The following is a 12,990-nucleotide window of genomic DNA, read 5'->3' on the forward strand; positions in this document are numbered from 1 at the left end:
AATTTTTTTGCTAGAAAATTAATCAGAACATTATATATATTTTTTAGCAGACACCCTAGGGAATAAAATGGCAGTCATTGCAACTTTTTTTTTTCTCGCACGGTATTTGCACAATAATTTTTCAAACAGCTTTTTTTTAGGGAAAAACTTTCATGAATTAAAAAATAACAAAACCGTAAAGTTGGCCCAATTTTTTTGTATAATGTGAAAGATGTTACGCCGAGTACCGTATTTGCCGGCGTACAAGACTGGGTGTATAAGACGACCCCCTAATTTTCCAGCCAAAATGTTGATTTTGGGATATACTCGCCGTATAAGACTACCCCCTTCCTACTAGTCATGCCTCGCCTCACGGTGCCACCATTACATGCCAGACTGTGCCCCATTACATGCCAGACTCGCTGAGCAGACCTGGGGGGTTTTCTGCCCTTGGAAATCAGTTATTCCACTGTTCGGTAAAGTATATCTAAAGCCCTTGCCTTTATCCTAAGACATGCAGATTTGCAGCCGTACGTCTTTTCAAAAGCCGCGCCTCCTACGTCTTCTGTTCCGTGATAGGCGTAACACGCAGCTTCCCAGGAGGCACTGTGTTCAGTGTTCGCCTATCACGGAGGCCCTCTCGTCCGAGGACGAGAGGGCCTCTGATAGGCAGACACTAAACACAGTGCCTCCTGGGAAGCTGAGTGTTCCGCCTATCACGGAACAGAAGACATAGGAGGCGCGGCTTTTGAAAAAACGTACGGGCGCGATTCCGCATGTCTTAAGGTTAGGTTACCGGTGTATAAGACGACCCCCGACTTTTAAGAAGATTTTAAGGGGTTAGAAAGTCGTCTTATACGCCGGTAAATGGATACCTAACATGTCGCACTTTAAAATTGCGCACACTCATGGAATGGCGCCAAAATTCGGTACTTAAAAATCTCCATCGGCAACGATTTAATTTTTTTTACAGGTTACTATTTTCGAGTTAGAGGAGGTCTAGTACTAGAATTGTTGCACACGCTCTAACGCACGCGACAAAACCTCACGTGGGGTTTGAACGGCGTTTACATGTGGGCGGGACTTGCATGCGTGTTCGCTTCTGCGCATGAGTTACCGGGGACAGGAGCATTTAAAAATATATATATACTGTGTGTGATGTAAACATCCCTTGTAATGGGAATCACTGTGACAGGTCCTCTTTATGGAGAGATGTGGGGTCAATAAGACCCCACATCTCTCCTCCAGGCTTGCAAGTATGAAATCGGTGAAAAAAAAAAAATCACCGATCACATGCCGACAGCCGCGATTGCGGCTTTGTTTACTTCCGGGTGCCGGGCGTGACGTCATAACGTCGCTCCCGGGCCTCCGACAGTCATCTCTATGCTTTCCAGGCAGCGCCGGCCGATTCACTCTCCGGGTTCCCGATGGCACGGGACAGCCCGGAGAAGCACCTGATGGCGGCGGGAGGGGGGGTGGTAACGTCCCCTCCCGCTGCCTATAAGCACGATCAAGCGGGGAGGACTGCCGCTTTGATCGTTCTTGTGCACAGAATCACTGGCTGAAGACAGTGATATCTGAATGATGCCTGTAGCTGCAGGCATTCAGATATCGCCGCACAAAGCCGAGGACGTCTTTTTGACGTTCAGCGGTTGTAAAGTGGTTAAACATTAAAGTGTACATGTGGTCTAAATGTAAAATCATATATTCATTTCTACATTCCGTTTCAGTTCTTTCTAGCCTACTCCCATTAATCAGCATGAGCTTGAAGTTTAACTGTGAAAATCTCATGCATTTACTTCCTTGATGCGTATCACTGGGAAGGCAATGCTGTGTCACAGAATTCAGAGCCTGCCTTCTGAACTACAGAGGTGCTGAGGAGTTTTAGGAGGTGGAGTCGTACAGGAATCACTGCTTGCAGGCAGCAAGGTACCATGGGAGATGTAGTCCTTAGAAATTGAAAGTAAACAACCGAGGAAAAGTTGCAAAGCATACAGGGAGTACAGGATGTCTGGAAAGAGATGTCCAACAGACAGGCAAAACTTACAACACGAAAGGAGATTTTTTAAGTAGCCTTATATTGGATTATTAAATATAACGATTGTTTGAATTGCTAGCACAATGCTGCTGATCTAAAATGAAAGTATAAGCTATGACCATATATTTCCTTTAAGGATCACTCTAACATCCTGGCACTGCCATGGTAACAACCAAACCTACATTATTGGGGTGGTCTTGGTTAACGGATTTAAAATGGACAAGTTTTCATTCCGAATTGAAAAATACTACATACATGCCATTTGCAATTGTGTGAAGTACAAAATGAGTTGCCCACATTGGAAGAGAGTCTGTACTGAGATAGATCTGTAAGCTGCCCATGTTGGCCTTCAGGAAATACAATTTTTTTGGATGTATCGGTCTTGAGTGCTTTTTGAGCCGTTAACTTCACTCATAGCAAAACAAGTATGTGGTCAATGAAGTCAAAACTCCAATCTCCATCTTCATGTCAATGACTATCGAAATATTAAAGTCAGTGAATTAAGCTTGCCAAAGATGATTATTTTTTATTTTATTTTAGCCAGTCAAGGTGGATGGAGGAATCCTCCCCTTTTGGGATAGTGTATTCTGACAGCTGCATCGGGCCCTGTCATAATACACTGATCAGTGGCCAATAATTGATTGACTTCTGTCGAACGGGGACAGCCTCACACTGATCAGAATTTGTCCGGTCCCTCTGAACTGGCTGAATTTTGATCCATCTACAGCCAGCAAGGAGAGGTCAGGAATGACAGGCTCCTTATTCTACTCCTTGCTGGCTTCCTTTAAATATCTGTAGGTGCTTTCTGATGGGAGCTCTGTTTGTTGCCGTTGCTCAAATTACTACAACTATCATGATGGTATGTTGTTTAGTTCTCTTCTGCTAGTAAAACTTGAATAGGTCTGCAGCTGGCAAGACGTTATTAGCTCATTGAAGACCCAAGAGCTTGTTTAGTCTGTGGTATTCTTAGATCCAAATATGTGTCCTGTGCCCTCATGGATGTGCGTCCGTTGTTTTCTATTCTTGTCCCTATTAAATGTCTCTTGTGTTTTGTTGCCTGAATTTTGGAGTCAGGCTCATTATATTGTGTTGGCCATATGTCAAATGTCAGTCAATACTAAGATTGGGTGTATTCCTCCTTTCAGAGAATGACGTCAGAGGTGGAGGACGAAATCCGGCTTATTAGTGGAGGGGTATCTGAGCCACTAGTCATCCAGGAACTTCTGGAAAGATTACGAGAGCTTGAGGTGAGACAAATGCTAATGTTTTAAATGTGTTATGGGAATTTATGGCATTTTCCCATAATGAAATTGGGTGTTTTCTAGAGCAGCCAGATTTTTATTTGAGGGGGGAAAAAAAACACTAAGCTTTATTTTGCAAATGTCATTGAATACTCTGTATGAGTTAATGATCATACAAAAACTCTACATATGCTTAGTCACTGGTAAACGGGTGCAATAAACACCTGATAGTGTCTAAAAGCTGATCGCCTTATATCACCCAATTATTCTGCAAATAACGGCTTCATATACATGGCAACTAAAAGGGTTCCCTTCGCTCTGCATTTTGGTGATATAAAAAGTGATAGAAATAATCTGTATTAATGATTTTCAGTGGGGAAGAGGTCATATGTGTACTCTTCAGCATAAGTCGTTTGCGGATTTGCGTAAAATGACATCACCGTCGCAAGCATTGGCTTGTTCCGGTTTAATTTCGAGCATGCGCACTGGGATACCCCCACGGACGGCACATGCGCCGTTAAAAAAAAAAACGTTGTTTACGTCGGGTCACAACGTATTTACATAAAACACGCCCCCATCACATCCATTTGAATTCCGCGCCCTTACGCCGCCAAAGATACACTACGCCGCCGTAACTTGCGGCGCAAATTCTTTGATTCGAAAAAAAAAAAATTAAGTTACGGCAGCGTAGTGTATCTTAGATACGCTACGCCCGGCGGAGAGAAGCGCCGCTCTACGTGGATCTGCCCCACAGCCATTAATGTCTAAACCACTGGCAACAAAAGCGCGTACACCCCTAAGTGAAAATTTCCAAAATGGGCCCACTTAGCAAATTTCCCTCCCTGGTGTCATGTGACTCGTTAGTGTTACAAGATCTCAGGTGTAAATAGGGAGCAGGTGTGTTAAATTCTGGTGTTGTCACTCTCACACTGGTCACTGGAAGTTCAATATGGCACCTCATGGCAAAGAACTCTGAGGATCTATGAAAAAAAACTGGTTGCAAAGGGTACGTTCTTCAGTGTTGTCACATGAAAAGATATATAATATATTTGCAAAAATGGGAGGGATGTACTCACTCTTGTGAGATGCTTTTATATATGCAAGTAAGGGAAAATGACTCTTGATATGCCAGAAATCTGCTCCTGCCACCTTCTTTGGCATGAAGGCACAGCTCTGAATTCCCAATCATCCGGTTTCAGCCCTGCTACTTCATATCGGATGAATTACTAAGAATGCATACTTCTGTTCATCTATTCTCTCTACAACATGTATATAACTCCTCTTTGTGCACAGGCGGAGAGTATATGGAGCACCGGGAGCTCACAAGATTTCTGACAGGATCAACAGGCATTTTAGATCTAATAAAACACTTTATATGGTATATTTAATAGATCAAAAGGGATCAAGAGAATCTCACCTAATGTTTCTATCTAATCTAACCTACATTTCTATAGCACTTTTCTCCCTGGGGACTCAAAGCGCTTTTCATATTGATGTTGGGGAAGACAGAAGATGAAGCAGCCATCTTGGACATACGCCATAGAATATCATACTATGACCAATTTTAGAGTGTAGCTATTCAACCTACCAGCATGTCTTTGGAGTGTGGGAGGAAACTGGGGCACCCAGAGGAAGCCCAATGCGAGCAAAGGGGAGGATATCAACTTCATGCAGAGAGCGTCAGGATTCGAACAAAGGACCCTAGCGCTGCAAGGAAAAAATGCTAATCACTAAACCACATAGAACTTGCATAGTTTCTTCTCCCAACAAAGAGGTGATCATGTCACTGAAATCCAATACAGTTACAACAAATGACTTCACAGCAGCTCAATCTATATCAACATACCATAGTATCAACATTGCATAGTATTGCATGATAATGTTTAAACCAGGCTGAGACTATCTCAGATCAAAGATTGCAAAGTGCAAGATATCTATAATTAAAACGTTATGGGCCGGAGACGGCTTCACAGCGACAGCACATGGTGTGGAGGGATCCTCCATTTACATCGCTCTCCTGAGGAAGAATAGGAGTATGAATTTGGACCTCATCCAGCTTTTTGGCCCTGGGGTAGCTGCACTCCTTATTTGTCCACCCTATTTTAATCATTTATGTATATAAGGGATTACTAAAATGACTCCATAGAAAGATAATTTGCTGTAAATTGTAAATCTTTACGAATGTATCTTGCAGGCTGAAAACTCTGCTCTTGTGCAAGCCAATGAAACTCAGCGGGAAACATATGAGCGTTGCCTTGATGAGGTATGTTGAATTGTTCTATGGTTTGTGAAAGCTATATACAATGCTTGCTGTGGTAATATAATTGCTATCCATGTGACTGGGATGCATCATGCTCCAAAACTGGCAAAGATAGATTTATTTATTTTTTATTAGACTTTCATGTGGTAGGAAATGCCCGTTATGGTATTGTATGTAATATGAACCTAGCACCGAAGGCAGCCGGGGGGCATTAAATACAATGGACTGTCTATGAAACACACTTGTCCATCCCTCAATGAGAGGTTCAACACTGAAATAGCAGTGTGCTCCAGACAGCTGCGGGAATGCAAATATTTCACAGCCCACGGCTGGCTTCAATTATTGTGTCATCCATATGGAATGCCAGAAATCTCATTCGGTATTCGAATCCTGAAGATAAGACTTGATACACATAACTGGGCACACAGCTCCTAGAACTTTAGTCAAGCACAAGGCTGTCCTATGACGTTATGTAAGGGAACAGCTTAAACTAAATATTGGCTTTGAAATCTCTATAGGTTTAAGCTCTATTTGAAAGTCTTTTATTATTATTATTTGGTGCCAGAGAATTAAACTTTCATCTATAGTAGGGACTCGTAAGGATAGCTGTTCAGTGCATAGTGGCCCATCTGTCAGAAATACTCCAGAAAAGAACAGACTGTACAAGAAAGATGTACATTGGTTGCTATTGTGCATCAAGTGTTAACAAGCCTACTTTTGAGTGGGTTCCTCAGTGTTCTGATTGGCTTACATTTAAAGGTTCTTCACTTTGTACATCTCCTCTGACCTGTGATGTAGTGGTGAGGTAGCTGGGCGCAATGTGAAATTAAGGGTTGTTGGGGCACTCTGTTGACAACTTCGTGTGTGTTTTTTCTTTTTTTTTTTTCTTTTAAGTGTATTTTGTGCATGTACTCGAGAGAGGAGCCGGACTGCAGGAGTTGGGAGTAGGCAGGCCTCCCCCAGAGGCAATCTGCTACCTTTCACCATGCCCCGGGTGGCAATGGCGGGTGTGTGAGGGGGTCCTCCCACACAGCCCGCCCTACCTGCTCCGCTTTGAAGCCCAACGGGGCAGAGGGACTCCCTATAAGGGAGTGAGAGGATCTAGCCCGCTCAACCAGCCCCGTTAGTCCTTCGCCTCTCTTTTTTAGAGACCGCGTGGTCAAAGTGCGTGCATGTTAACCCAATTTCGAGTGCGTGTAAGTGTGGTGGTTTTTGTGGGAGGGGGGTGGGCGTACTAAGCGCAGGCTTACCTCGCATAGCACACCCACCGGGAGCCAGGCTGAGACCACCAAACTCAATTCACATGTAGCCAAAGACCGGGATCCGAACCCCTAGCTGGAGAGGTGAATGGCTTGTCAGTGCAGTGCCAATCGCGTTGTGGTTTTTCTTTTGAACAAAGCCAGGACAAGATCCAATTTTACTAGGTACTGGGGACCTCTAAGATATCCAACATATTGTATATTTGCTGTCATGAGTAAGGCCGGCCATACACGCAGCAAAGTTCTTTCCTGCAACTACAGGTCGAATCCCCTATCAACAGTGTTGATGAGGGAATTCCTTCTGCCGAGCCAATATCTTCTCCTAAATGTGGGAGAAGACTGTGATTATCGCTAGCGGCAATAGCAGCCGCTAGCGATCATCGCAGGTAAAAACCCGCCATGCTTGTTATACATACCCAAGTTGATTGATCGATACATTCAGCCTGCCCATACATGATTCGAATCTCAGCCGTTCCTGCTGAACCGGCCGAGATTCGAACAGTGTATGGCCTGCTTAAGTGGTCACACAGCAAACCACAGGTATGCCCCGTACACACGATTTGGATTTTCCATGGGAAAAACCTTGGATGGTTTTTCCAACAGAATTCCGCTCAAGCTTGGCTTGCATACACACAGTCACACAAAAGTTCTCTGAACTTTCGTCCGTCAAGAACGCGGTGACGTACAACACTACAACGAGCCTAGAAAATGAAGTTCAATGCTTCCGAGCATGCGTCGAATTGTTTCCGAGCATGCTTCGGATTTTTGCGTGTCGGAATTGCTACAGACGAACTGATTTTCCGATGGGAATTTTTTCAGTTGGAAAAATTGAGAACCTGCTCTCAATCTTTTGTTTGCGGAAATTCCAACGGCAAAAGTCTGATGGAGCATACACACGGTCAGAATTTCTGTTCAGAAGCTCACATCGGACTTTTGCTGTCGGAAAATCAGATCATGTGTAAGGGGCATTCGTCTCATGAGTAAATTGGAATAACTGTTAAAGTCCGTTTTGTGGAAAAATGTATAGTTTTATTTGCAGACAAATGTATTCTTTGAAACTATTCAATCCAACATCTAATACTTTTTCATGCCGATCGATATCTCATTGAATTTGGTACAGGTCTTCTTGTTGGCTGAAGTGCGTAGGAGAACTGTAGTGTTTGTCACTTTTACCTATTTTTATTTTATTTTTATAGGTTGCAAACCATGTTGTGCAGGCACTTTTAAATCAAAAGGTAAACACGCGCTGCTCTTGCTGTTATTTTTCTTTTAACAGGAACTTCTCACTTTGACAACCTATATAAATGAGAGAACATTTAAATGATCCCCTTTGTGGGGATCACATGTAGGGCTTCATGTATATTTGTAACCTGAATTTTTTTGTCTAAAGTTTTTTGGCCTAAACGATGTCCCTTGCAATTAGGGGCAGCATACATTATTGCGAATTACTGGCAATCTCCAGCACTGCTGTAATACAGTCTTGAATGCAAAAGCAGTACAATAAAATGTGTTTGGTTGCTTCCATTCCTGCCAGAAACATCCTAATCAGGGAGTTTGTGTCTCTTACGTGTATCTATATTTGGATATTGATCATTTTTGATTTCTACCTGATTGGGAAATTGCATATTTTCTATGCCTCACAATATCTAATAATGAATTCTAAAATTGGTTATTGAGCCACACAAGTCATAAGAAAGCCTCTAATATTTTGGTTTTCCTGATTACTTTGGATGACTCGTACAAAAGGCATGTGTGATTGCAAACTGGCCAAGTCCTTTTAAAGTGGTTATAAACCGAAAAAAAAAAAAAAAACCCTGTAAGACAAAGGCATCGCATACTAGCTCATTATGAAATACCTTAGATTGAAGCTGTTGCAGTGGTCCCCGCACACCGCTGTGACTAGTGACATGTCTCCTGGAGTTATTTCCAGGTTTGTGGGCTCTGGCGCTGTGATTGGCCAGACTCGCGATGACTTTGCTCCCGCGTATGCGCGCGGGAGCCACCAGTGGCGGCACCGGCCCTAAAGAAATGGTACAAGCAGGCTGCTTCTTCAGTGTGCATGCACCGATAACGTGGGCGCAAGCGTATATGGTAAATATCTCCTAAATCGTGCAGGTTTAGTAAATACTTACAGGACCTAAAGGTAAGCCTTATCGGCTTACCTGTAGGTACAAGTGGTGTAACAACCACTTTAAAAGGTCATATTGCTTGCTGGGCTTGATCATTGCCTACACAAGTTCTATATACCCTAGCTAGATGGTGTATGTTTTGTCTTACTCAGAACTGCTATCCGGCATGTGTCTGGTCCTGATCTATGGCGCCATGCCATTTAATGGGGGGGTTTGCACATTTTTAACGTTGCCAAGCTGTCAGATTTACTTTTTATTTAAAATGGCGCATAACACAATTTTTTTATGGTGATTAAAACCATAGATATCAGTTGTGGAAGGAGTTTTGCATAAAACATGGGCACCAAAGGAGTCTTGCCTTGGATTCTTTTGGAAACCTGAAAAGGTACTGTCAGGTCTTTATACAATGGCCTTCCTTGTTCTGGCCTCTCGACTGCACTCTTTTAGTCTGACAGCTTGTAGTCCAGCAATATATGGATCACTGCTCTAGAAAAGGCCAGGAAACTTGCGGATGTGTGCAGCACCACAGGACCCTCTTGCTCATTATCGAAGGCTCTAAAAAGCTGAACACATTATGGTGCCGTCCATTCTTTTGTCTGGTCTATAATTGAAGGGGTTCTTTCTAAGTTTTGGAGTTTTGTTCTTATTGGCACACTAAGGTGGTTTAAAAACAGTTTCTGTAGCTTGATTCCCTGATTTTTAGACACACTTCAACATCTGCTTTCCTTTTTAGGAGACTTGTATTATGTTGGCATTGTTTTAATTAAAAAAATCTTACTTTTGCTAGGATCTTCGGGAGGAATGTATAAAATTGAAAAAGAGGGTGTTTGACCTTGAGCGTCAGAACAGAGCATTAGGTGACCTCTTTCACCAAAAGCTGCAGCGCTCCTCAGGATCATCCCCGGAGGTAAGAGCTGTATCCATGGGCATCAGGTCACATACAAAGCACACCGATGAGTTGATTTGAATTGGTGAATCACACGATAACTCATCACCTTCCCTTTTCTGCTGCATTGTAACCTTTGCCTCACTGGAACTTTTTACTATGTTCTGCTCTACAGATTTGCTGTTCTTCTACTTGTCTTTAAAGGGATTGTAAAAGTTCAATCATTTTCTAAAAAGGTTCCTCCTCAGTAAGCTGTTCTGGCTGACTAACCCCCAGCCAGAACGGCTCGGATGATGGGGGGGCAAGCTTACTGAGGAGAAACAGGAAGTGAGAAATTCAGACAAAAATTTTTTTTAGAAGAGAAATCTAAGGAAAAGATAAGTGAACCAACAATGCACTAGGTTAAAGGCACTATTTAGAAAATAAAAAATGAACCTTTACAACCCTTTTAATTAACATAAAATATGTCTATTACATAGAAACACTGCCTTCTTTTAAAAGCTCACTGTTACTGCAGTTGTAGTGATGCAGGCATACTTTTTCAAGCTAGATGTTTTGTGTTTTCAGCGTACTCTTTCAAATAATAACCATTAGGCTAAATGCACATGGCTGCATTTGCCCGTGCAGCATGAAGCCACTGCATATTTCTGATGTCCTGAATGTCCTAGAGTTGAATACAGTCACCCATAGACATGAATGGGAAAAGGTGTCTGTACACATCTATTCATCATTTATTTGCGTAAAGTAGCCCATACTAGCACAGATGTAATCTCACCAAACGCACTTTGTGTGTTCGGTGCAATAAATCTTTCCGCCTGCACTACCTTACACAAACATGTGCCGCCTTTGTTTACATTGTTAAAAAAAAAAAAGTATGTACAGTAGGTATAGAAAATAATCCTCCCATTCCCTTTTTAAAATCGAATTTTTTTGCTTTGCAGCCTGGAATGAAGATATACGCAGTTTTTGTTTTATCCAGCTGTATTAGTGCAAATTTATAACATCCAAGTGAAAGCTATAACGCCAACATGTCAGAAAAAAAATAACAGAATCGCTGAGTTGGAAAAAGGATCCCCCCTCCCCTATGTCAGTATTTTGTTGGCCCTCATTTTGCTTTAAATGCAGCCTTTAGTCTGTTGGTATATGTCTCTACTAACTTTACAAATCTATACTTTGCAATATTTGCCCACTCTTCTTTGCAGAACTGCTTAAGTTCAGTTAAATTTGATGGTGACCGTCTGTGGACTGCAGTCTTCAAATCATTCCACAGATTTTTAATCTGGGCTCTGACTAGGCTATGCAAGGACCTTAAATGTACCTTGACGCTTCTGAGGCCACGTGGAAGAAGGTGTTCTAGTCAGATGAGACAAAAATTTTATTATTTGGCCTCAACACCAAAGATTTGTATGGCAGAAATCCAATACAGTTCACCATCCAAATAACACCATTCCTACAGTAAAGCATGGAGGTGGTAATATCCTGTTATGAAGGTGTTCCTCTGCAGCACTTGTGAGGATAGAAGAAAAATGGATGGGGCAAAATACCAGCACATTCTTGAAGAAAATCTGCTGCCCTCTGCTAGAAAGTTGTTAAAGCGGTTGTAAACCGCATATATAATTTTTTTTTTTTTTTTTTTTACCTGCAAGGCAAAATGCATAATCAGCTAGTATGCACCGCATAATAGCTGATTATGAAATACTTACCTCAAAACGAGGTGAACAACACTTACCTGGTTCACGCCGAGCGAGATGTCATCTTGCTCCGGCGTGTCTTCCGGGTATCGCCGCTCCAGCGCTGTGATTGGCTGGAGCGGCGATGACGTCACTCCCGCGTGTGCGCGCGGGAGATTTAAAATCGGCAAAGTCCGGCGGCTGCCGGATCTTTCGCCGTGGATTCCCCCCTGCGCATGCGCCGCCCGCATTGCAAGGGGAATATCTCCTAAACCGTACAGGTTTAGGAGATATTCTTTATACCTACAGGTAAGCCTTGTTATAGGCTTACCTGTAGGTACAAGTCAAAAATAAAGGTTTACAACCGCTTTAATGGGAAGAAGGTTTACCTTCCAACATGACAATGACCCAAAGCACACAGTGGTTGAAGAAGAAACGGGTGCATTCAGAGCTCAGACTTAAACCCCTTTGAAAATCTGTGGAATGATTTTAAGACTGCAGTCCACAAATGGGCACCATCAAATTTAACTGAACTTGAGTAGTTCTGCAAAGAAGAGTGGGCAAATATTGCAAAGCTAGATGTGAAAAGTTAGTAGAGACATATCCCAACAGACTAAAAGCTATAATTAAAGAAAAAGGAGGTGGTTCAACAAAATACTGCTGCACAACTATTTAAATGAATTTTTATATTGCATATTGCAGTGTTCTCTTTGGATTTGGTGGGTTGAGAAAATCCAGTACATATCGAAGAAGAAAAAAAAACCTTAAATGCTTTTGTATAGGTGACATCTGTGACATAAGATTTGAGATTTTGATACTTTCAGATTTAATATTTCTTTTGTTCTTTTCCTATCCAGTTGCATCCACTGCAGGCTGTATCTGACTCTCATGGAGGTGATCTAGAGAGGCTGCCGGTGTCTCTTCCACAGGGACAATGTGCAGTGCAGAGAGAGGTAAACAGATATGCCTTCCTCTTATTCTTTTCTGAGTATTAAAGCAGTATTAAACCCAAAAATGTATTCAGTTGCAGTTTACCAATTCTTAGATGTGGTGAATGCATTGGCTTTGTTTTTGTAGGCTTTTCACCTTTACCTGGTGATCCAGCCTGTAAGTCTGTTATTTTTCATCTTCCTATATGGACCAAGCTGTCCAGAAAAAGTAATAGATGGTTGACCACTGACAGGGATGGTTACAATGGTCAACTTTTGTATTCATTTATGAAAAACCTGTATCCCAAAAAAGGAAAACAACGTTTTTGCTGTAACGGTTTATAAAGTATTTATTTTAATTTGGTCGTTGCGTCCATGTAAACCTGCTAGTCTAACACTACCCTCCTCCAACACTGACAGCTGCTATCCAGAGGTATCTACTTTACTACTTCAACCAGAAAACCGATGCCATAAGATAGTAAGGGTATTGCTGGCTGGATCACCAGGTGAACTAATGGGGGGTGGGCCTAAAAAGAAAACTAATTTGGCTTTTTATTACATTTTTGGTTTGATGGTGCTTTAAGTAATCAACTTTTTTT

General features: G+C 42.2%; 1 protein-coding gene across 3 annotated transcripts in view; it reads left to right on the plus strand.

The window, feature by feature from the left end:
* NCKAP5L (NCK associated protein 5 like) overlaps positions 1–12,990 on the plus strand; it is a 137,963-nt gene that overhangs the window by 91,962 nt on the left and 33,011 nt on the right. For all 3 annotated transcript variants that reach the window (XM_040341206.1, XM_040341208.1, XM_040341207.1), the window contains exons 3-7: positions 3,163–3,264; positions 5,453–5,521; positions 7,974–8,012; positions 9,694–9,813; positions 12,320–12,415. In XM_040341206.1, coding sequence (XP_040197140.1) covers positions 3,166–3,264; positions 5,453–5,521; positions 7,974–8,012; positions 9,694–9,813; positions 12,320–12,415 — 423 coding nt within the window. In that variant the 5' untranslated portion in view covers positions 3,163–3,165. The remainder of the gene's footprint in view (positions 1–3,162; positions 3,265–5,452; positions 5,522–7,973; positions 8,013–9,693; positions 9,814–12,319; positions 12,416–12,990) is intronic.

This window comes from Rana temporaria, chromosome 2, assembly GCF_905171775.1.
Source record: "Rana temporaria chromosome 2, aRanTem1.1, whole genome shotgun sequence".
Taxonomy (NCBI): domain Eukaryota; kingdom Metazoa; phylum Chordata; class Amphibia; order Anura; family Ranidae; genus Rana; species Rana temporaria.